Source organism: Nesoenas mayeri (genome assembly GCF_963082525.1).
Source record: "Nesoenas mayeri genome assembly, chromosome: 2".
NCBI lineage: Eukaryota > Metazoa > Chordata > Aves > Columbiformes > Columbidae > Nesoenas > Nesoenas mayeri.
Window position 1 is genome coordinate 32,203,916 of NC_137543.1, and position 25,837 is coordinate 32,229,752.

Consider the following 25,837-nt stretch of genomic DNA (forward strand, 5'->3'; position numbering starts at 1 on the left):
GGCCACAAAGATGTTTTGTTAACTGATGAGTAATATATTTAGGAAGCAATCACACTATTCATTAGTAAAAGTTTACAAACATTAAAAAGTGCATAACATTTAAAACCAACAACAACACAAAAATATATATAATATATATACTATTTATAAAGAAAGTGACATCACCACCTGTTAATAGAAGAAAACAAACCTTCTGACTTTGTGATTGGTGCTTGTGTGATTGCCACGGCTTACTTGTCAGTCACTCTTTACCTTAGTCACACAGCAGTGTGGCTGCCCCATTTTGCAGGATTCGGCCTTATCTGTTGGGGCAGGACAGGGAAGGAAATCAGTCAGCATAGCTACTGCAGAATACGTTATTAATTTGTAGCTATTTTAAGTAGTCCTGTAGATGGACAAGTTATCCTGGTATTTCAATGAAGGTCCAGTGTGGGCTGTCATTTTGGAATAGCTGAAATGGGAAAAATACAGTCTTTTGGGTGCTAGATGCCAAGTCTCTCACTCTCCTCTTCACATCCCAGGGAAAACGCTGCTGTAGCAGCTTCTAGCACTTGGCTGTACCTGGTGCATCAGTAGCAGGCTACTGGCTGTGCAAACTCAACAGCCTGATCAACTGAGGCAAAAGTAGGGGACAGAAAAAATAGCCCCCTGGCTGGATCCAGCTCATGATCCACTAGTTGGACCATCCTGCAATCTAAAACTCATTCCAGAATACGTAATTGGCAATAACCTATGCCAGTTATTCTCCCGTGTGTAAACAAAGGCCTATCTTCAACAATGGGAACCAGGAAAATCTCTAGCACCACGGAATTTGTTTGAATTTTTACCCATATAAGCTTATAGATGTATTCTTAAAACTACCATAACAATAAAATACTTGGACTAACATTTTTAAAAAATATCTCAGAGAAAGATAAGAAATTGGGAGTAAAATTAGAAAAATAGGGAAGAATAACATAGAAGATTCAATTTGAGTCTCTGATATGCAACTAGCTACAGGCAAGTGGCAAAACTGTACCAAGGACACAAAACACGCCTAAGTATTCACATTAACAAATCGTTTTGAAGGCTCATCTAGTAACAAATTAGTGTTGTTGAGTCATTTAGGTTTAGGCATAATCAATTTAGCAGTTGACGTTTTAAATCCATCATGTGCACATCACCACATTATGCAAAAAAACAGCCCTTTCAAAACGCGTGGTAGAAAAATTCACAGTAACAGAAATATTCTTCATAAAGCAGTTGAGAAGGGGCAGTGTGGAGCATCTAAGTCATACAATACAAAAACCATGGTAAATAACAGAGCTGTAAAACAGATGCAAAGTTCTAAAAACAGTGCTTTCTTTACAGTTCTTTTAATGGGTGAACACTTTGGCCAGAGAATTTTAAACTCTGAGGACCGCACAAGCCTTTTCTAAAGATACACAATTAGATCCTCTGACGTTTCAAAGGCCATTTGCTACAAGATTTACCTGTTCTACTTTCTTAAAGTGTTCCCATCAAGTAGTCATTATGAAGGGATCCATCTGATGACACTATCCCAAAAAATCAATACATGTTCAACCATTGCTTATGACAGAGGTAGAGAAAATTCTGTCTTCTGCCACAGCTTGTACCCCCATTTTTAGCATTGTGTTGAGTGGGTTCCAGCAGTGAAGACACATGCACTTTCTTTTCCACCAGCTTGCTCATGGAAACAAATTTGTTCCAGCATGCTCTTGCAGTCTGAAAACATCCAGCAGCTGCTCCAGTCGGTCAAAGTCGGATGTCAGCTTTCTTGCTTTGCTGCCTCCCCTTGGGCCTCCCCGGTTTGTTCACTTGAATTTCGTTGTGCATCTCCTTCTCCTTCTGCAATATACAAGAAAAGGACAAGTGATCCACCATGAAACAAAGAGGTCTTGCTCCCAGAAACCCAACTCTTCATTCACCATGGCCCACAGCGTTCAGTCCAGCTGTTTCACCGCAAGCCACGGAACAATCTGAGGAACCGAAACCATCTTACAGTGGCACAATGAGCAGACAACTCATAAAACCTGTCTAAAGAAGGCTAAGTAGTGAATTGACAATGGTGTATAAGTACCTATATGCAAAGTATTTTATTTCACCTAAAGATTAAAGACCTAACAGGTTCACACAGCTGGAAGCTAAGTGCAAGTCAGACACAAGTCCCTGAACACAGGACTAATTAGCTATAGGTATAGAATAAGGAATAACTTTAGGCAAGGAATAATGTCAACATGTAAATTGTCTAATATTTTGCAAGGATTACGAGTAATTTGCATTGAACTAGTAGTTAAGAGAAGAAAACTCCATGGACTAAGTTATAAAGAGGTCTAAGTAGAGAGAAGAGTATCTTTACATTAATCTATAGATCTTTAGAATAAAGACAGGGCTCTCAGTAAAGATAGTTATTGTTTCTCCATTTCAAATCACACCGTACATCCACAGCTTTATTTCTGTTTATAGAAATAAGCACCTGTCCTGGTTTTTTTAAAAACAAGTTTCTCTTTCAGTGACTTTTGCCTGTGTAGCTACAGCCTTCGTATTAACTGCATTTTCCTGGAGAACCAGACACATGTTTTGGTAAAACCTAGCAATGGAATGCAAACTTATTGATAAGCATGGATGGACATCTCGCGAGAGGGGCGACGAGAAACAACTGACCAACTGTGTATAACATTCCATTCACGTGAATACTTCATATAAAATGGGAGATCACGAGGATCTCGTCCCTCTTTTCCTTTCTCTTCTGCTTATGGCCGACATTAGGAGAGGACCTTGCTAGTCGTCCCTGCGAACTGAGGCCTAGTGAGAGACTGAATCCAGCTCTGGTTGGCTGTGGAGTCTAATCCAGGACTTTGGGTGCTGGCTCTGCAGTTGCTGAGACTTTCAAGATTGGTTTTGTATATTTTGTATTATTTTCTCTATTCCTATTAGTAGCATTAGTAAAACATCTTTAATTTTTTTCCAACTCTCTTCTCTCTGTCCTTCTTTCCCTCCCGATCACCTGTCCTGAGTGGGAAGGGGGGAGAGGGAGGGGCAAAAGGGGGAAGTGGGGGGGAAGAGGGGGTTAACAATACATCTGCCAGGGTTTTATTGTCACCCCGCAATCTTAACCCTCGACAGCACCATAAAAATCCAAGAAATGACATTGCTAATGGGGGAAAAATTATTTGCATTGCAAAGAATATTGCAAAAAACTCAGATGTGATAGCTGTGTTTTGTGCATCCACTGAATATTTAGGTGGTGAAATGCCTTAGAGGGTATTGGTAATTATCACATTCAACCTGATGAAAAGATGTATGGAAGGTTGATGAAACTATAAAACAATGAAGTTTGTTCTGTTTGTTATGGGTTAAGTAATAAATAAAATGTTGTTTTGCAAGGCACTTTCTCAGAAAACTCTTTATTTCTCAGTTTTATCTGGCACATTACAAAGGATTCCATCAGGATGGATCTACATGCAATTATTTCCTATTTGACAGAAATTCCTTTTGCTCAAGTTGTCCAAACACTTTCTAGAAAGCCTCCTACGTTTGTTCTGATACTGCAAGAGTCCAGATGAGTGGAATCTGATTTTTTAAATTCCTTTTTTGCCTGCTTATTCCTCCATTTATTCTGACTACAAGGAAGTCTCCTCATACTATCTGGGCAAGTCAAGATTTTCTGAAATAATTCTTATTTAGGAAAAAAAAATGAAGAGAAAAAAACTTGCAAGGTATTTGTGTTTAAAAGAAAAATAATCTTTGACACAAAGTCCAAACATTTCACTACCTAGATGTTAAACACAGTGCACAAACATTCAGAGGAAGCACTAAGGGTTTAATATATCACTTACAAGATTTTCTCAAGTCATTGAAAAAACTCACTAGCCTAAATCCATTTAACCTATAATACACTGTCTTGGTACTACAGACTTTCTGCTGGCAGAGCTGTCCTACCAAAAGCCTTAAAATACATTTATGAAAATAATTTTGCTTCTGTGTTCTAAGAATGCAAAAATTACCTGAGCACACTCTTCAACTATTCTTCCTTAAAAACTTGATGGCTATAAGCTCCTAAGAGTAAGAATTGTGAATCTTACACAGCATTTTGAAACCAACAGGCAATATTAAAAAAACCCAACCCAAATAACGTGACACCACAAACCATAATACAGTTGTGTGAGTTGTAAGCTAGGAACAGTTACTAGTTCTGCTAATGTGCAGCTTTTAACTGATTTTTCTTCCTGTAACATTACTGACTCTTCAGCGTGTATAAGAGTTCCCAGTGCTTACACCTAAAACATTTCTACCATGAACTAAAATCACTTTTAATCACAAATTTCTACAACTCATCTTTCATTCCAGTTTGGTATGGCTTTAATGCCTCTACTATCCCCCCTTTTTTGTAGATGACTGGACCATTACAACTTTTACAAGGAATTTTCCTTTCCAGTTTTCTGCACTGGATCCGCATTCTGTGGCATATCTGCAGACACCTCAACAAACAGCAGTTTGTTTTAAAGACGAGAGTTGCAGAGACTGGTCGTTGTTCTTCATTGTACTTTCTCCTTACTACTTTATTTAGCTACAATGACTCGTAAGAAAAAGTGAATATAAAATTTATTGGAACTGCATTCTTCACCTTGAGAGAGTCGAGCAGGTGAGCTACCTGCTGATTTCCCTACTAAAGTTTTTCTTTTGCATTCTGTCTTATGATTTCTGTTGCAGTTTTCTACTTATCAGATGTACAGAGTGTTGCTTTTACTAAATTTAGATAAAATGTGTTGCCAGAGTACTTGGAACCTATACTTTGAAGTCTGGTAAATAAGTCCATTCCATAGGTATTAGCATGTTGTTAGTTTATTATGGACAAAGAACACTGGAACTGTTGTTTTGGAGAGAGAGAGAGAGAGACAGAGAGTATTATAAAGTAATTATATGTATTATATATAGTTATGCAGTAAACTCTTGATTATTTGTCATTGGCTCATCAATGAGGGGATTAACCAGCACTCACTTACAATATCAAAGAGTGAATAACAGAAAATATGTGGTCTTTGAAGAAGGTGTCACTGCCTAGTGCTGTTCAAAGCTGCTCCTGTTCTTTACAGGAAATGTATCTGTAGGCTTTTCAAAGTGAAATATGCCTGGGTAGCTTAATTTGCATATGTTTTATAATAACCTCTTTTTTTTTTTAAATCTGTATTACCCTACTCTGCCATTACTCCATGCAGTTGAAAGCAAATGTACTTGTACTTTTGCAAAAAAATGTTGTAATAAGAGTAAAACAAAAAAAAGAATCTAAACTTGATGCCTGTATTTGCATAATTAAGTAGTACTTAGCATAAATTGTCTGACATGGACCATAAAAGAACTAAGATATAACCCCTAAACATGTTTTCTTCTTAATCCTGTCAGGTGTGGTGCATATATGCATCCTGCAAGCACTAGTATATTCTGAAGTGGAATCTGGGATGCAATATAGTTTTTAGCCTCTCTTTGGTTTGGAAAGACATGAGAGAATAATACGCTAACACTCATACCAATTATAATACAATGCATTTTCTAATATTTGTGGTTTGGAGGGTTTTATCCAGCACCTAATAACAACAACATCGAAAACAAACAAAAAACCCCACAAATGCAAGCAAGCAAACAAAATTAATTGTGCCTAATTCAAACTGCGTAACCTCCTGAAGAAGTATGCAGGGATTTTTATGTATCTACTACCTAAGGTAATTTATGAGCAACTCTATACATTTTTACGCAATGATTCAGTTACCTAAGCTGCAAAAGAGGTGTCCAAGAAAAACTAAGTAGACTCCTGATTTATGTATTAAAAATTAACCTGATAGTTATTTAAACCATTCTTATCACTGTGGTGTATGCATGTACAAAATGCATACCAACATGCATTACAGGCACAAAGTCTCACTCTTTATATAGCTTACAAGAGAACACAGTTCTGGCTTAAAATGACTCCAGCAGTTTAACTTAAAAATAAGGATTGTTTATATCTTCTCAATGGACAAAATCAAAGGCAATTTTAATAAGTGTAAATTTGAAACTGAAGAAAATTAAAGCAAGAAGGAAGGCTGGCATTATGCATTTCAAATGCTACCTACTTTATAGTTTTCCAACATTTTACATGTATCCCCACATCAAAATAAATAGACACACCTACACATATACTAATAAGGCTTTTCTTTTTAAATAGAAAAAAAAATTAAAAGCCTTGCATGTATCTAGAAGCTATAAGCCCTAAACTGGCAACTGCAGAAGGAATGACTTAGGACACATGTTAGTCTGAAAGCCAAAAAAGAATCCTCCCCTCCAATCAGCACTACAGTCAACCAAACGTCACGCTGCCCACATCTGATTGTCCAGTGATGATACTGCCTCTCAGAATGCTTGCCGTTGTCTCCAAGAATAATGTGTGCACAAACCAGGCAGCTGCTTATCAGCAATTTGTCCTTTGCTGCATTTGTCTTCTCCTGTTGTTATTAAAATAAGCATAAGACTTATTTCCTAAGATTTGAAAAGGGCTTTCAAATATCTGTAGGATCCATTCATTAACCCCCACCTACATGACATGGAAATAATCGCACAGCCATATTACTATTTTTGCTTAATGTAAGGCCCTTCAGCATATACTGTCCCTCCTTTTCCTCTCAGCTGAAGATGCACAAACAATTAAAATTTTTGTAATATTAGAGGTGAAATAAGATTTCAGATTACGTTAGTGCTAGTCACCTTAAAAGGATGATAAAGTATCAGCAGAAAGGGGAAAGAGACTATTTACCCAGAAACAAAGAGCCAAATAAAACAACAATGCATTGCGATTGCTCTGTCCTCTTGCAGCTGAAAACAAAATTAACCTTCACAATAATGTCTCAAGCAGACACACGGCTGCTCCTACCAGCTTCAAATCAAAGAGCTTCCACTAAAGAATATTGTGAAGAGTTGGGTTTTGATAAAGGCTTCCTTATTTTCTTCCTTATACTCGATTTTCCATAACATTTATCTCAATGTAGACTCTGCCACTAGGTATTCGCTGCAGAAGGACTTTTTTTTTTTCAGTAGTATGTTGTACTTGCAAATACTCTTGCGTGCACCCTTCCCATTTATGAAATCTGGGCCTCATCATAAAGAACCCCTGCTCATCTTCTGTTGTCCAAAAAAGAAAACTTTTGTTGCTGAGGGACAAGTGAATAATGCGTGCACAAAAAACATGTTTTGTATACTACTATTTTCATTTTAGTTTTAAATAAATGTAAGATCAAAATGTACTCACCTGCTTTGTTTATATCAAGCTCTGATAATTTTAAGGCTAGTTCACTAGAGTTCCCACCCGGAGAGGACACAAGTATGTCGTGTAATGCATTTCTTCTACCTGTTCTTCCTGAAGCAATAAAGTCTGCATATGTAGATTCCACATCAGTCATTGCTAACAAATATCCACATAGCAGTACCTGGGTGGGAGAAAAAAGGAACAGCACTTAGAACACCAGAACGGGTAACATTATGAAATGGGAACAGAATAACTAGTGGGTTCTCACTGTGGAGTAGATTGGCTATGCAGTGAGCAACAAAAGAAGATGCCCCAATCTCAAAGTTTGGAGAAATTAGAAAATAAACAGAGTATAAAGGAAAAAAGGTGTGGGGATTTTATACAATCTGTATTCAACAGTATTTTAAACAACTTCATTTTTTCATAGTTCATAAAGTGCTAGTGAGTACTTTATAAAAGCAATGACCTCAGCAACATAATTTCTTTACAGAGCTGTCTCTGCTTTTAATATTAGCTGGGAAGTAGGAGGTAGATAGGGGGCGGAAGAAAGTACTTTTCTGTACAAAATGCAGAGCGTAAGGAGTAAGAAAGTACAAATCAATAATGCTTCTACATGCAGAACACTGTGCTCATATGCAGACACAGCTATGCTTTGTGTATTTTCCTTTCTGTTAGTATGATTAGTTTTGGCACTGTATGCAGACCTCTTCAGATTCAACTGATTTATTTTGGTGTGGTATTTGCACCAAAGTGAATGCATTACCACAAAGTCACTGAAATGAGTGGAAATATGCCAACAGAACAAGTAGAATAGCTGAATTGTAATGCAGAGACTAGAAAACAATGCTCTCTAAGCTAGATATAAACTCAGAACTTCTTTTCATTAGAAAATAATTATTTCTCATGTTATTATCGAATAATGTGATGGTGTGTATTAATGTAAGATCTGCCCAACACACAAGGAAACTCCTATTTCAACCTCTGCAAGAGAAAGATTTTCATCCCTTCTGGAGTGTCTGCTGTAACTGCTATAGGTCTAACCTTTTAAGATTTTTTTTTTTTCTTTTTCTTCATTTATAGAATTCTAGTCAGACACTGGGGGTAGGGGCATAAGGGCAACACTGCACAGTTGCATACAGTGAGAAAGCTTTAGCTGTTGTTGCTAAAGTAGCTGAAATGTCACATTTGCATAGTGTACAAATCTTTTTAATCAGTTCCTACTGCAGTTGCTGGACACTGAAGAGGCCCCTGAAGTCATCACAAACACCAACAGCCCCAAAAGATTCAGCTTCCCCTCTTTAAATAAAAAGAAAAAAACAGATTTTTTTTTATAAACTTTTAATGTAAAAATAGATACATAAAAAACAGCCAACACCTTTCGCACCCTGAACTCTGAATAACTTCACAAATGCTGTCCATTCTTCATCTTAATTCTGTTTCTCACCTCCCCAACTTCAGTCAGCTGCATGGCGGTGTGCATATGATGTGTCTGAGAAGCCAAGAAAAGGGTTCTGCACCATATCTTATTTAGTCTAAATAGAACCATATCAAGTATTATTGCAAGACTGACTGACAAAAACAAAAATCATTGCTATCAGGTTTTGGTGTTCATGACAAATGCTGAATGGCTGACAGGATAAGTTTATTCCTATGAACAACCACTCTGAAACAGGAAATTGCTAAAAAAAGCCAAACCAAAACAACAACTACTACTCCCAAACAAAAAAACCCCCAGAAAACACAAAATCCAAACAACAAACAAACCAACTAACCAACCAAACAAAACCCAAACTGACAAAACCTAACAACAAACACCTAGGGAATGGAAAGAGGTCAGCATTGACGGAAAGCCTTCCTGACACACATAAAATAATGTAGTGCCTCTCAATTAAATTATGTTTTCATAAGCATAAGCAACACATTAATTTATTTTATCATAGAGAAAATACCACAGAAAAAAATTTGGTACTTTGGAAGCTGCATATCAGTACCTCAGGAATAGAGTAAGTAGAGAAGACTATGACTGACACAGAACAAGCTAAAGGCTGTAAGGCTGGCAAAAGGAGCAGTGTTGTACTCCATCCGCAATTCCCTGGACTGTACAAACTGCACTCCACAGAATACTCTGCTGGAAGATTACATTTTTCTTGAAACATTCCATACAACATGGAGGGCACCAGGGTAAATCTCAAGCTTATTTAATTTTAGCTATGAAACAACCTATAAAGCCATACGAAAATGTACTTACAGAGAACTTTATTGTAAAGGTTCATTTTCTATAGGCTCAATATGGTATCACTAAAAACATTCTGATCAAAAAAGAATGTTACCAAACATACATTTATTAACACTTCCAAGTTTTCCTGTCTGTTTCATCTCCTAAATGTCAAACACCATTCTGTTTTGTATTGGCATTATCTTGAGACATTACTGCATAAATATGGAACTCCACTGACACCACCCGAGAGCTCTCCTTCCAATGAATGGCTCAGTGCCCAGCAGCCTGCAATTATTCACTGCACCAGTCATTAAGGAATTACCATTCACTCCAAAAACCCTTTTTTTCTTTCAGTCTGTGTGAAAGGAATGGAATTTGCTAATAATTCTGTGAAACATAATTTGAATATCCTAACTACTCACATTAACAGATACTCCAGCATTAAATATTGTGGCCACAGTCCCATCAGTTTTAGGTTTATTGGTTTGGGGTTTTTTTAAGTTGCAAAACCAATACTCTGTTACATGGTATTGAAGTGAAACAAGAGGGCTGCAAACCTCACTGCTTCTGCCAATTGAACCAGTAAACTAAAGAAAGCCGTTCTGTTAGCATGAAGACTAATGAAACCTGCTGTCATGGGGTTGGATGTCCTGGTAACTGTTAAGATACTGTCCCATCTGAAGTCTCCTGCAGCTGTGCTTTGCCTTTCCCCCATACAGAGTCACTTGGCCTGATAATGGGTTAGAGTTTGCAATACAGCCCTGGGAATTTTCATTTGGTATCTTTCATTTCCTCAGTTTCTTAATTTCATAAAGCTTCTAGAAATGTGAGTCTCTTAGACTTCTGTCTCTTTCCCCTCCCAAATCCTTCATCCCAAAGAAAATTGTGCTGAAAATTATCTGAAAACACTTAAAGAATTATGGAGGATGAGGAAGGTAGATTGGCATAGTTGCTATCTTGGATTTTAGCCAGTGTAACAAGACATCTCTGTATTATTAATGAATATTCTGGGTAACATATACTGCTAACCTACAAAAGGCCTACTTCTAGATCCCATGCAAGTGAAGACATTTTACAGGTAAGCATCATAAGGAGTACAATTAGTATCCTCGGAATGTAGGAGGAGAAAAGAAGGATGACAAGAATGGTATAATTTGATAGGTACAAAAACAATCAGTATTTGTGTTTTCAGAAAGTTCCCTGAATACTGCTTGATCTCCACAATTCCTTTTCTGTCCTAAATTTTCCATCTCCATGCTTTATATAACAAATCTTATCTCCCAATTTTCTGAAGGTAACTGTCAAATTTCTACAACTGTTTTCCTTCATCTACATGCTTCAGATATATTGAAAGAACTCAAAAAAAAAAAAACAAAAAAACCCACAAACACCTAAAAAGTTAGTGATGGCTTCACAAATGAAATTCCCATTTCACTGCACTCCATAATCATTCAGTGAAACTGAGTGTTACACAGCAACATTGTTCTCAAGAGTCTGGAAGTGAAAGTACAGAAATTACGTGGCACATCAGCATGAATTAAAAGCCAGTTTATGGGCTAAGAGTGCCTGGGTTGTCGAATTTAGCCTGTTTAAGAGACTAGCTACCTAAAACAAGCCCAAACTCATTTAAGTACCTTCACTAATTGGTGTTTATTATTTTTTTAAAAGGAACACAGTATAAGGACGGGCACTTGACAAATTGTTTGTCTATGGGATTTGGCATATGTTGCTGGCTAGCACAGGAGAGCTGCCATTTTCTTAGAAAACCTGCAGTGTAAGACTAAGATGTACGATGCTTCATGTTTACTTCCCCGCTTTCTCCACATACACTTAATGATGGCATTGAATAAGGGATTTTCAAATAAAACTCTTCCAGGCTTTGGCTGCTAAATGTTGTATCATGATCAGCACATTATTTAAATACAATTATCTATATTCAGCTTTCATAAGGGAAGGAAAAAAAAAAAAAGAGAGAACTTGTCATTTAATAGCATGTCTGTTTTAGAGAAGGTGTATAATTATGCTTTTAAAATAAATTTGGGTTCCAAATCTAGCCTTAGCTTAGAGAGAGCGCTCTTTCTAGTGAGGAGATAATTCTATTCCACAGCAACCTGTACCTACATTCCCACCTCTTGCATGGTCTGCTATGTTGAAAGGGAGGAACAATTTAACAAAAGTATACTTCTTCCACAAGAGATTATATCTGTTGTGCTATACAATAGCACTCCTTGTCCACAGACACAGATAAGCAACAAAATAGCATTAACTCTTGGAAGCCAATGAAAGGAAATATAAATGTCCATGCCAGATACTGAAATGGACACTATTTTAATCTGCACTTTGAAAATCCGGTATGTATTTTTTTCTGTATGATGTTTCTGAAGTGACCAGCTCTACAAAACAGTAATGTAGAACAGGTCACTTACCTTTTGACAGTTAACATATTTTACTGTGAACATAGTCTATGGAGTACTCCTAGTAGTACTAAGAAGATCCTAATGGAAAGTAGTGGGCAATTCATCTGGTTAAACAATGAAACAGAACAAAGAAAATTACCACCTGAGATCCGTTTTTAAACAGAAAAAAAAAATTAAGAAGCTATCTTAAATCTGCATGAAAAAAGCACTATGAAGTTTAGTATCCTTCAGCTCATAACCTATACAAAGAGATCATTCACTAAGACAGTTAATAGGTTTTCCTTCTGCATTATCTATGTTATGTTTTATCTAAAGAGATTTACAGAACTAAAACTCAAATAGTTAAATTGTTACTATGTCCTTGCTCAGGCAAATTTCATTATGTCTGTGACCATAAGGATTTAGTCTCTCATCTACTACTTAATTTCAGCTCACTAACATTACTTCAGAGACCTTGGTTCTTTGGAAAGATACAGTACAGAAGTTGTCATTCCCACAGACAACTATTGAGGTTAATGGAAGTAACTATAAATAACAATAAATGTTACTATATTTTGAAATTAACACCTTATGCAGGAAACAAATCACAAGATTTAAGTATTCACATGGGGAATCCAGGTTAGGGAATGGAAGAGGGTAAGCTACCATCAACCATCACTGCTTAAAAAGAATCACAACCTATAGATAATACTTTAGCATTTCTGTATCTTCCAAACCTTGCCATTAATTCAGGATTCATGCTATAAGCAAGTTTGTTCTCTCAGACACTCTGTCCAGTGCCTGCCTGCACAGCCAGTCCTTTAAAGGTATCAATCAACACAATTCTCATGAGTAAACAGTAGGGTCTCTGATGTCTGTTTTGTAGAGAAATTGTTATAAGCACTGTAGTTACTATTTTTCTAATAGACACATCTCCTCCATTCACTGCTATATACAACAGCATGTATATAGCTTTATGGGGAAAAAAAGAACAAATCACTGAACAGTTACGATCAGTAGCCTGTAAACATTTTGGGCCAAACTGCTGTAAGCCACTGTAATCCTTGTAGACAACTTCCAACTGAAGAAAATTGTAGGTCTAGCCAACATTTTACTGGAGGTCTGATAACAAAATAATTCTGTGAAGTACCTACAGGTCAGTATGAGCTTTCTAAACAGTGTTACAAAGGCAGTAATGTGGAAGCCATTCAGCCATTCATTTCTATCAAACAGATTTCCAATTTTTGGGAGAAGCTTAATGCTATGGAAGGGGCTAAGAATGAGATTCATTGGACTAGTTTCAAAAGCCTGTGTACACCTATGTAGGTAGGTGCCTATATGAGGTGATTAATCTGATCCATATTAAACATTTGTCTTAAAATGAATGCAAGTGGCACCTCCAGTGTGCTTATCTCTTTCTACTGAATGGGAAAAAAAAGTCTAGAAGGTGAGCAGAGACCTTTATGATATGTGCACTAAGTTATGTGTCCTTAACCCTACTATAGATGGCCAAAAAGGATTCTGGTCCATTGAATTTGTAAATTCAGCATATATAAAATCTTTCTCCACATAACACCTATTTCCCCCTCAAGATTTTTTTTTTTTTCCCCTGCAGATATATATCTTCTTACATGTTACTTTACTAATACTAATGCTTTTGAGGTCAAAGTACAGAAAGAATTCATTCTCATTAAATTAAAAAAATAAAATCAAACAAGAAATAGCATAGATACATTATGCAGTACATTGTTGTATATTTTTCCAGTTAAATGGGAACAAGCTGTGTTTTTTAAGAAAGAGCTCCATGGTGCAAGACAACCTCCATTCATTTATAAGGACTGAAATACTCAGCTGAACTATAGATTTGAATGGCTAAACAATTTATTAATATTTTACTTGCTGCAATTCCTAACAGCAAACCATGAAACCAACATGAAGATTCATGATCTTTAGCTAGTTACAAGCCAAGAAATGCGGACCACCTCTTCCATATTAATATATGCCCAATCTGATAAAAATGCATAACTTTGTTAATGCTATGGTAAAAACTAATATGAGCCTTGCTCTTTACTGTTTTAAAATGTCAGTAAAGGTACTGGTTAGCAAGAACGTACTAGCTAGCACTGCCAAAACTTGGATGTGCTGGGCTGGGAGAATGTGATGGAATTACAGAACCATAATATCGGCATGAAAAATCAGATTTCAGCTGGATTTTCATCCAAAGGTACTCTGGATTTTCAGCTGGGGAGATACCATCCAAAAAGGTACTCTGTCTGGAGGACAAGACCAGGAAGAAAAAAAGCAGATGGAGATGGGCAGGAAACCGCAGTTACCTCACGGAACTCACAGCTCAGTTACAGAAACCAGGAAAGGCTGTACAACCAGAAAGTCAGCTCGGACTGTGCTAGCCTCCTCCAGCTGCCCCACTAAGAGGTACCCAGCGGGCTAACTGGACTCATGGACTTCACATAGGGTCACTGATTTGAATGAGGAGTTTGGCTCACTGAAAAGGTATTTTATGGGAGGGGGCAAAAACCTCAGACACCTTATAATAGAAAGATAACCTGATCAAGTGCTTAACAATATTTTATACTAATTCTTTGTATGGCATCTTTGTATTTACTAGTCACTAAAAAGACTGCTTTTAAGATTGTGGTGCCTATTTACTAAGAAAACAGGTATCACTTTCCTCCTTCCTGAAGACTCCATTTTAAATATTTTAATTGTCCACCATTGGAACACAGAGTATTTCTACCACTTGCTGCTGAACCAGGATCTAACACAATTATGGTGCATACTTTGTTTCCAGGCAACACTCATGTCATTACAATATCCATTTTCCTTTGAAACTGCAGTGCACGAGGTTGCCGTAGAAGACCTCCTTTCTTCTTATCTCACTGCAAGAGATCTGGCTGAATAGTGTCCTCTCTCCTATTACACTGCTCTCATTCTCAAGTTCACTAAAGTTTGCATTTTGTGATGTTCTGCCTTCTGCCAATTTGATGGATGTGTTTACAGCATCTGCAACAGCAGTTAGTAGGTAACAAAAGCATTTCAAAGGGGAAGAATACAGTTAGAACAGCAAAAAGAAAATGTCTAGATAACAGTATCATGACAGCATTTAAAATTTAGGCTATATATACATTATCCTGTGTGGACAGGAGGATGCACTACCATTTTCATAGGGTTTCTTTCTAGACCTTTTAGCTAGGATTCTTCAATGTTTCAATACATTGTATACTTTGGCTATCAAGTATTCAAAGTATTTAAATGCTCCACAGTTTAGCTATCCTTAAATTCTTCCTTCATATTTAAAAAACAACCTTCTGCTTTCAAGACAATTTCCTCAAATCTTTAAGATATTGTAAGCTACTAGACAGATGCAACATTTGTTGTATTATATATCTTTTCAGCAGTTTCTGGAGGAATACCTCAACTGTCTGCATGTGACTAGCTTTTAAAATCATGCAGTTGTGACTCATCATGAAAGTATGTGCTGCAGCATCCAAAACAGAAGAGCTTGAGCTTATTACTGATTCTTCTTGGGCAGTGGCAAAAACGGTTCCGGAATGAAGGAATTTGCCTTTTTTGGTAGCAAGTTCATCTGGAACTGCATGTTACCAAATATTAAATACTGTTTCCTGTATTTGCTTTTAGTAAAATCAATTATCTGTTGCAAAAACAAAAGGTGCTGTAGTATAATATGCTTCTGTTAAGATCTTACATTTCACAAGCAAGCTTCAGGTTTGCCAAGAATACACCAAATGCCACAATATTTTTCACGATTTGCAAAGATAAATACCACTGGGCCAGCCTGGAGACCTGTGAACGTGAGACAAGCAGCTTTTTAATAATGTATTTGAAGCTCTTTGTGCCACAATACATTTATCAGTATTTCATTCATAGTATACTTGGTCAGGTTTTGGGGTCATCAATAATAAATTAACTTTTCCATGCAAATTTTTTCCCATTGCAGGCATTTAACATCTACTTTACATTTGAATTAGTTTTCCCAGCTACCAGATACTCTACCTTTCTTTTAATTACTGTCTAGAAGCAACAAAAAGAGGCACAAAAACTAAAATGCTGTCATAAATTGTAACTTAAAAGCAGTTCAATTTATTGTTCCTTACACGATAAATTCACACTTTATATTGCATATCATTTCACTTTGGTTTCTCTTAGTCTCAGCATTACATTTTTCAAGGTTTCCATCATTTTTGCATTCTCTTCCCTTGTGTACACTGTCTGCTTGAGAGTCTAAGGACTGCCTGGCTCTGTTGCTATGCAACAGCATAGCCTACTTAGGGCTTCCTGAAATAATCATCTCAAATGTGCTTTTTTTAGACTTGTTTCCAGCAGGAATACTTCACTGTTTCTTTATAATGGACCACTGATATTATTACCACGATATTAGATAGTGGTCACCTGGGAAGTTTTGGTAGCTACCTAAGATAACAAAAAACAATGTTACTGCTTGCAAAATCCAGGACATACCTCCTGCATTATAACAGGGAGGTAAATATGTCAAATACATGCTTGCCGGATTTGCTCCAGGTATGAGACCTGCATGTTTACATTGAAAAAATTAATCTTAATAATTCTTAAAATTAATCTTAATTGTTCTTTGTCTTCCTCTATTTCATTCAAGGGGAAAAAAAAGTCTCTATTTAATGTTGAATATGCCTGCCATCAGTCAGGAAAAAAGAAACTCTGTTTATATGAAGTTTATTATAAATTTAATCACCTCAATAGTAGGAACGTACATGCAAATATTCCATGTTGCAATTCATTATAAAATAAGTAAGTTGATTTCAGAACTCTTTAGGACAAGATTCCACATTGTTAAAATCACATTACAGATGCCATGAACTCGGGTTGTTTTTGGAGGTACCTTGGAGCAGCCCTTGAGAAACTGTTCTGTGAAACATTCTATCTATCCAGGCTCAAAAAGCATTTTTCTTGGTACAAACTTCTAGTGCTGTTGAAAGGGTGGGCAAATATATTTTGTTTTCTTATTGCTGGCTTATTTGGGAATCTTAAGTTAGTTAATTTCTGTACCAACATGCAGAGCAATATAAACACAGGGCACTTGTTAAAGCATCAGTCAGCTCTAGAGGGTCAAATATCTTACAATGCACCAGGCTGAGGGATCAAAGGGAGGTCTAATAGTACAAAACAGATTTTAATGAAAGGAAATATTTTACTTCATATTCTTTTATTTTCCTTGTCCACCTTAGCATGCTCAGAAACACTTGTCTATGGAGAATTGTGTTTGTTCAGCATCGACGTAGAGAGAGAAAGGATGTTTCCTAGACCCAGAGAAAACAGGAAGAAGGTTTAAGTTAAGGCCCTTGCAGAGGCAAGTCCACCAGCAGTCTTTTTGAAAGAAGAAGGGCAAGAGAGCAGCAATTTAATATTGTTTGCAAGATCCTAAGTATTAAAGGTGATTTTTTTTCTTAAGAAGAGTAGACTGTGGTAGGCACAGGAATGGGCTTCTCAAAAACAAACATGAGGTGGTATAAAGGGGTAATTTTCCATATCCATATGTGTAGCCACATACATGCATAGCAGCCAAGCTATCCAAGAATACGATTCAGCAAAGCTTAATAAGTGTGACCCTCCCAGAGTGATGCATTTCAAGTCTCTATTCTTTCAAACCACATAAAAAACACAGCTCAAACTCAAATTAGTATCAATGCTGTTTTGAAAGCACAGAGGTCAAGACCTGAAGAGCTGCAACATTTGAAAAGTTGTCCTTTACGATAAGCAAACAGTCTGAAACCTGAAACTGAAGCATGATAGCTGGAGGAGACAAAAGCATTAGTAGGGAAACCCTTTATAATGAGGAAATCCTTTAGTATGTTCAGTTTGCATTTTACTCTTTGCACTATTTATAGGCATTTAAGACAGGTCAAATAATTTCTAATATAAAAATACAAAAAGAAAGCCCTCACATTTGCCTTAAGTTTGAAGGCAGGAACCTTACTGACATCTTTTGCATGTCCACGTTTAAAAAGGATATAATTAAGCAAAGAGGAAAAAAGCAAAACAAACAACCTTCTTCCTGAATAATCCTTTGTGACCCTAGGATCATTTTGAACACTTGGGATTGAAAAATCTGTGCTTTAGAGAGCTGTCCTTAACAATGCTGACAACTCTCCAGATGGATGCTAAAAAATGGCTTGCATGTACTAATATTTAATTAGCAATTGTACTGCATTACACAATCTGTCCATGACACTCAGATTTAAGATGCATTTCTAGATGCAAACCCAGGTACCCTGATGAATATGATACTTAACAGCAACTGAGGAAGACACGGGCAGTCCAAACCATAGTTACTTAAAATAGGTGCTAGTTACAGCTTCAAATTTGAGGGCCAAATATTGCTTTTGTCCCCAATTTCAAGCCAAACTAAAGCTCAAGTACTTAATTCTTAAGCTCCTAATGTCTCTAAAAGAAGAAAGGGCCAAATGGAGGAAGATAGTACAGCAGACAATTTACAAGAGGAGGTGAAAGAAGCATATAAACACAGTAGAAATTCCTTGACTCTCACAGAGCACACAGAGCACATTGACTTCAGCCAACCATAACAAATTGCACAATCACTTTAAGAGATGGCCTATTAAAAAAGCATACAGTGACATTTTATGCTCATGCCAAGAAGAGTTATCCAACCAAACTGACACATATTTTCTGCAGCTCAAGCTCTTAATTCTAGCTCACAATTCTCCCTTTCACAGCAGTTGCTGAGTGCTAAGAAATGTTAGAAAAGCCTAAGAAGAATTTGAACATACATTTCTTCCTACATGGATAAAACAAAAAACCCCCAAAACAACAAAGTGAAAGCCATGTTTTCTGTATATGTGCATAAATACATGGGTATGAGCAGAAGAAGAAACAGAAACCCTTACTACCACACAAAGAGTGGCTGAGAGGAATTAATGTTGTCAGACTACACAAGTACTTCCATACTAGACTGGAATAGCTTACCTAACCCTTCAGGGACCACGTAAGCACTGAATCTCTCCTTTTTTTCTACCTGCTGGTGTATTGTGGATAATGAAAGGAACTACCAGTTGTCTGCTTACAGTAAGAATGCCCATATGAGCAGAATATTTCCTAAGACTTCCAGTTCTGAAATCCTGGCAAAGCGAAAAAACTTTCAAGAAAAAGAATCACCCATAGATGTTTCTGAATACCATTTTTTTTCCATAAAATGCAAGCTGTAGGTATAACTTCAAAAAGGAAGAAGGTAACTATATAGATGATTTTGCTCCAAATCTAAAGCAACAGAAAAACACATATATCTCATAGTCACTATCGAAGTACCTTGTTCAAGTAAAAACTAAACTTCAGAAATAAAGACAATAAAATAATTAAGTAACTGAGGACCAATGAAAAGACATATAAGCAGATCATGGTAAGAAAGCACATAAAAATAAACCCAAGTGGACCCTGAGACTGAGCAGGAAGAAACAAACAACATTAAGTTTCCCTTGGCAAAAAAAGACAAAATAACCTCCTTTATAACCATTTATAACCTTTATAACCATTATTCCTCCTAGCAAAGATCTTGGGATATTCACAGCCAGTTGTAAGCTTCCACCCTATCCAAATTAAAAATGTCCACCTTTGAACCTAGATGAAAGTCAAAATGACCCTAACACCAGAGAAAATTAGTAGATACCATGAAGGTTTCCTATACAACAGCTTGAGTGTTCAGGGTCAGGAAACTTTGAAAATGACCTCATTTATCCATGTAAATATACATAGGTATACCTGCCAAGATGAGTACCATTAAATACTTGCTCCATCTGCATAACTACTTGCATCTAGACATACTTACAAGTAGAGTTTGTGAGCTTAGTGAATTTTGTATAAGCTGTACAAGAACTGCTTCATATTCCAAATGTTTGTCTATTTAAAAAATTATTTGTATCTAAAATAATTAGCTTCAAAGCATCACCTGTAATGGGTTGACCTAGGCTGGCTGCCAGATGCCCACCCAGCCACTCTCACACTACCCCTGAGTGGAGAAAATAAGATGAAGAAGCCAGTGAATCAAGATAAAGACAGGCAGATCTGTTACCTATTACCAGTGCTGGCAAAACAGATTTGAATTTGGGGAAATTAATTTACTGCCAATTAAATTATGTTTGGATTGTGAGAAATAAAAACAAGTTAAAACAACACCTTCCCTCCATCCCCCTCTTCTTCCCAGGCTCTGCTTCACTCCCTCAGCTTCCATCCTCCAGATGGGGAACAGGAGGTTGCAGTCAGGCCAGTCTGTAACAGCTCCACTCTGCTGCTCCTTTCCTCCTCTCACTTTTCCCCTGCTCCAGCACTGGTCCTTCCCATGGGTTCCAGCACAGGCTCTCCCTGGGCTGTGGTTCTCTTCGGGAAGCCACCAGACAGCCCTAGTATGGCACACAGTGCCAGGCAAACAACTGCTCCGTGGTGGTCATCTCCGCAGGTTGCAGGCAAACCTCTGCCACAGGGCTGGCTGGAACCAGCTGTGTCCAGCATGGGGCAGCCCCCACCTCTCCTCACATAGGCCCCTGCAGCCACCTCATTGTCAGCACCTGGGCACCAACACCAATAAAATTCATATTCACCACAAGATACTAAGTGGATATAGATGGCCATGAGAAGTACTTATTATGCCTTCCTATGCCTTCCTTCAGCTTCACTAATTGCCAACGCTGCTGTTCTGTCACTTTCTTTCACCAAAGTCTGGGGAATCACAGGCATGCAATGATCCCATCCCTTATACATCCCTGATAACCCCCAGCTGATAAGAGGCAGGCTTTTTCCAAGCAAAGGCCACATGGCAAGTATGTTAATATAATGAGGGACAAATAATGAGGCACTATTCTCTGCTTGCCAGTCTTCACCATCACAGACCAGGAAAATATCAGTGCTCTCAAAGATCATGATCACTGTAGCCGTGACTTTTACAGACACCAGAAGCAATGTGATTTTAACCAAGACTGAAGCTCTTGTTTTACATGAGAGAGAACAAGGAATCTTTTCTCTGTTACTTTAAATAACTTAAACATGAGATTAACTTTGACATTTTTAGGTTTCTATACCAAGAAAGGTAGAGGAGGAGTATATAGCAGCTTTTCAAGACTATAGGCTACTTCCAAGAAAGCAGTCACTGTAGAAACAAATTAATAGTTTTTTTTCCAAGATCACCCCACATTACTCAGTTGAATTAATGCCTCTCAGAAGAAGTGCCGAGGATGCAAGCATATTGCAAGAGGTGACATGTTTGTTTGTGGGTTTACTCTATGTATTGATTAGCTCAGATATTTTCTTCAGCATTCTTCCTATTAATCTTGGGCGCTATAAAACAACAATAACAGGTCCAAGGAGTTCCAGAAACAGAACCATACCTGATACTAGACAAGGAAAAGGTTCGTTCTTGGAAACAAAAGTTTGATGAAGTGCATCTAGAAGAATAAGTAGCTTTAAGTCAGCTCACATGCTTCATTAAGAAAATTACTCTCAGCATGCTATTATAAGGCTGAATATCTTTTTCCTCTAAACACACAGATGAAAACATGCTATGTTGCAAGACTACTTCTATTTGCTGTGAAGAAGTCTTTAAAATATTGTTTTGATCATGGTTAACACCAAACAGATCCACATTGAATTTAGTAGCTATAATCTATGCTAGTTTCGTTATAAGAAAGCAATAATTCTAATAGATAAAAGCAAAGTATAAACTAATATAGTGCAGGATGATTAGACAAAAAAACCTGTGCTCTATATGAAGTGATTACTTCATGTTTTCACACTAGGAACACAACCTGCAAACACACCTTATTTTCTGATTCCCCCCCCAAAAAAGGTGTTATCTTTTTCCAGAACAAGTATTTTTCGTTACCTTTCCTTAAGAAGCCTGTGCAGAAAGACTTTGGCACTTGCTGAAAGTGAATACACATCAGGAAAGGAAGCTACAAGGTCTCCTAGAACAGACTTAGTAACATTCACAAAAAAGAACAAACAAAACAACCACCACAACACCACCGCCACAAACAAACAAACACACACACACAAAACAAACAAACCAAACCAGCACAAAATCAGGAACTTCTACACTCTTTGCTTGATTTCTGTTGTTTCTTGTCCCACACCAGTTTGAATGATGTACAGTTATTTATTTCAATTAATTTACTTCCCAGGTTTGGTTTCAATTTCACAGATTTTAGCACGTGATGGAGCTTTTCTTGAATATCTTCTAGGTGGGTGAACTTGATAGAAGGATAAATTTAGTTTGCAATGCCTGTTGTCACACGTCACCAGAGTAAGGTAATTAAACAATGACAAATTCATTAACACTTAAATATGGAATTGCTTATTTGGTTTACATCTCATTGTCCTAGTGAGAATTTCACTTTGTGAGGCAGCTTTAAGGGAAACAGAAGCACAAAGAACACTGTGGTCATGCCTCACAAGTTACAGAGAATGCCAGCTTGCCATAGCTTTGTTCCTCAAGTAGAAGAGAACCATATCATCTTGGCAACTGAGTATTGTTCTACTGCATTTGGATACTTTCTGTGGGGCAAGTCTCTTGCATGATCTTAGATCAGGTTATTCCTGTGAAATAAGCACTGAGTGAAAAGCTTGTCTTGTACTAACACCTACAGCTAGAATGACTTCCAGAACTGCTCGTAAATTTTACCGCACAGTCAATTAAAGACAACAAACATAATTTAAGGAGCATGATCCAGAAGTGGAGTCTTCCTTTTTTTTTAGCATATAAATCACAGTCTACAGACTCATGCATTCTCTTGTCTGCAAAACAGCACAGAACCAGAAGTAAAGCAATTGTGCTTATACACAATAAACCAGTTTAAACACACTTTTTATACCGGTGGTTCTGTCCTCTGCTTGGACATGGGTTCAGGTTCCTCAATTGAGGTTGAGGACACTCTAGAGTCCAGGTCTCCTCCATCCTTGGCATGAGGGCATTATATGTTAGATAAGTTATCTCCACACAGAAGGTATTAAGTTAAACTCATATCCTGAGTCAGGACTCATAGGTTTGTACAGGCACACCCAGTAAATAACAGATCTCTCTGAATTGTAGAAAAACTTTGGCTGGAAGGGACATCTGGAGGCCATCAATTCCAACAACTACTTGCTCAAAGCTAAGCTAACTTCAAACTTCAGTCTGGTTGCTCAAGATGAATTCTGCGTATCACTAAGGATGGAGGCTCCCCAGGCATGTTGGACAACCCATACCAGTGCTAAACCATTCTCACAATGAGAGATCTCTCTTTCATGTAGTTAGAATTTCTCTCATTACAACTTGTGACCATTGCCACCTACCCTTTTGCTGTACACCTCCAAAAAAAAGCCTGCATTATCTCTATCACCTTTCCTTGAGTAGTGCAGTTAATTCTCCTTGTAGCATCTTCTCCTTACTGAACAAACTTGGTTCCCTCAGCCCCTGCTCATAGATCATGTGTTCCAGCCTCATGATGGTTTTGGTAGCCTCCACTAAGCTTGAGTTGGTATGTCAATATCCCTTTTGTACCCAGTGGTCCAAATGATGGCAATGGCACACTGCTGCCTCGTTCTTAGTGAGTTTAGGATCAGAGAGTCCTAGTTCGCAGATCACAAACAGTCTTAGGTGAGAGACAGATGGTATACACATAGAAAGAGTCTGGTAAGCTGTTCGAGATGCTTAGTGTTTTTAAATAAAATAGGAAAGATTACAGTCTTGAATTCAGTTTTCTAAAAGGTACATGTATTAATAGTTTCTGGATATTTTCTCAGCTCAGGAGCCCAGTCTCCTTAAAAGCACTGTAGAAGCAAAGAGTACTGGTTGACAGAAACATGGTTTAATCCATGATTAGCGAGTTTAAAAAGTTGCCACTGTCACCATGTCATAGGTGAAATACAGCCCTCATACGCACATTTGAGTCTCGGCAAGATGATCCCCTGGCATTAGTTTGGCCTGTAGTAGACTTGCTTGTTCCTGATATATAATACAAGTAAATAGATATTTTGCCTTTAATCACATATCTGCATAGAGTTTATAAAAATCAGATTTTAGCCCTTTACTTGCTGGAGGACAACAGCCCAGGTTTAGACTCAACTTGATACTCCTTTGTGTTCTGGTACAATTCAAAACACTAACATCACAGGCCAAAGCCATTAATTTAGAAATGATTGATCTACAACACTAATCCACAAAGGATGAGAATTTTGATTCTTTGTATGGCAATCTGTCTTCTCAGCTTGTGGTCTCAGACAGAGACTACCTATATGTCTGCTCACAGGCCTAAAACTTAAGCAGACTGCCTGCACGAACCAGGCACTGAAAGATCCAACTGTGAGATGAAGACAGCATGTTTTAAATCACAGTCTGTGTAATTAGGCACAGTAAAGGCCACCTTCTCTTTTGGAGAAAGACCTGTTAATTACTTTGCCGTCTGCCTTTTGCTGCTGTTTCTTGTCCTAAAGGACAAGCTGCCCTTTACCTCTTTCTCTTCCCCCTGCTCGGTCTATTCCCCCTTTGGAAAAGGGAACCAATATCTACTCCTTCCCTCTCCAGATACCAATATTCAATTAGGAACATGCTGCCTGGTATTTTTTTTTTAAGCCCCAAACACTGCTACACATTGAGTAACCATTAAGATTTGATTAATTAAGGTTGCAAAAAGTAGCAGTATAATCTGATACAAAATTAATGCAAAGCATTCTCAGGATACCAGCTTTAATTAACTTTACTGGAGAATTTTCACTGGTTGAATTCTCATCAGATTTGGTCCATAAGGCCAGAAATATTTAATTTCTCAAGAGAAGATGAAGTTTTTGCATATTTAACTGCTAAATTTGCAAGAATATACATTCTTTGGCCTTGAGCTTGACAAGAGCTTGAAAGAGAAACACTGCTATGTATTTTGCTACTAACACATACTCTACCTAATAAAGTCTTACACATACCTCTGATCTACAAGCTGCGTAGCACACTACAGGAGGCAGAATGACAATCACCATTATAAACTGGCACACTAGAGAAAGCCTTAGGAATACATAGGGCAATTAGGCATTGAAATAAGATCTTAATTTAAAATCAATTTTTGAAGCAGTAAAACAGATTTAAAGAAAAGTAGTAAGAAATTCCATCTGTTAGCAGTATCTGGAAAAAATGACATCATAATGCATTTTTGCAGTGAGTTTTCCTCATCAGTATACTGCAATTATGAAAGCCTTTGAGTGAATTTGCTTTTTAACTATAAATTTGTAAAATAAGCTAGGAAAAAAAAGTGGCAGTAGATGTATAGTATGAAGCAATCACTCAGACGTATGGTTCAGAGGACAGAGCTGACATTCATATTTGTCCTTTGAGAGAAAACAAAAAGGGGAAGCATACAATAACAGTGAGCTGGAATTGCTAGAGGCTGAAGACAAAGAACTCTACAAAGGTAATTCTTATACAGAGGTCTGGCCACAGCACTGAAAACCGAGTAATTTATAAATTAAAGGGTTTTTTTCTTATTTTGTTCTTGGTTTATATTTTAAAAGCTGCTTCTCAGAGACTCATCAAATTATTTTACTTATAATTGGTGACCTTTTTTTCCACATTTCTTCATCTTGTGTTTCTCACACCACTTTCAATAATTAATGTTAGCATCCTCTGACTGCAACTTATACAAGAGGTTCTCTTCGTGCTACTAGATAACACACATATTGCACAGCTGGCAGTCTTCTGTTTTCACAGCAGTCAAGTCTTCATTATATCTACTACATGAAAAGTAGGGAAGATAATGCGACATTAATCCCCCCTCTTAAATTTTAGGCAACATGCTGATGTCTGGAAGAATCTTACCCTGTTGTAGATGGAACAAGGAGCTGTAATGGAGAACAGTCTGTACCAAAGTTCAAAATGCAAAAAGACAAATAAAAAGCTCATATTGTCCA

The 25,837-nt window shown here is 37.3% G+C and overlaps 1 protein-coding gene across 2 annotated transcripts in view; it reads right to left on the reverse strand.

The window, feature by feature from the left end:
* Positions 1 to 275: 275 nt before the first annotated feature.
* The window catches only part of PKIA (cAMP-dependent protein kinase inhibitor alpha), a 39,363-nt gene continuing 13,801 nt past the window's right edge, over positions 276 to 25,837 (reverse strand). Inside the window, exons 2-4 of one of the 2 annotated variants that reach the window (XR_013921834.1) lie at positions 7,280 to 7,457; positions 1,473 to 1,848; positions 276 to 302 (exon numbers count right to left, since the gene is read on the reverse strand). Coding sequence is in view for 1 of the 2 variants with exons in the window: in XM_080339396.1 (XP_080195522.1) it covers positions 1,769 to 1,848; positions 7,280 to 7,430 (231 nt within the window). In the remaining variant the exon portion in view is untranslated. Of the gene's footprint in view, positions 303 to 363; positions 1,849 to 7,279; positions 7,458 to 25,837 lie in introns of those variants that run through there. The other variant, XM_080339396.1, reaches the window with a different exon arrangement.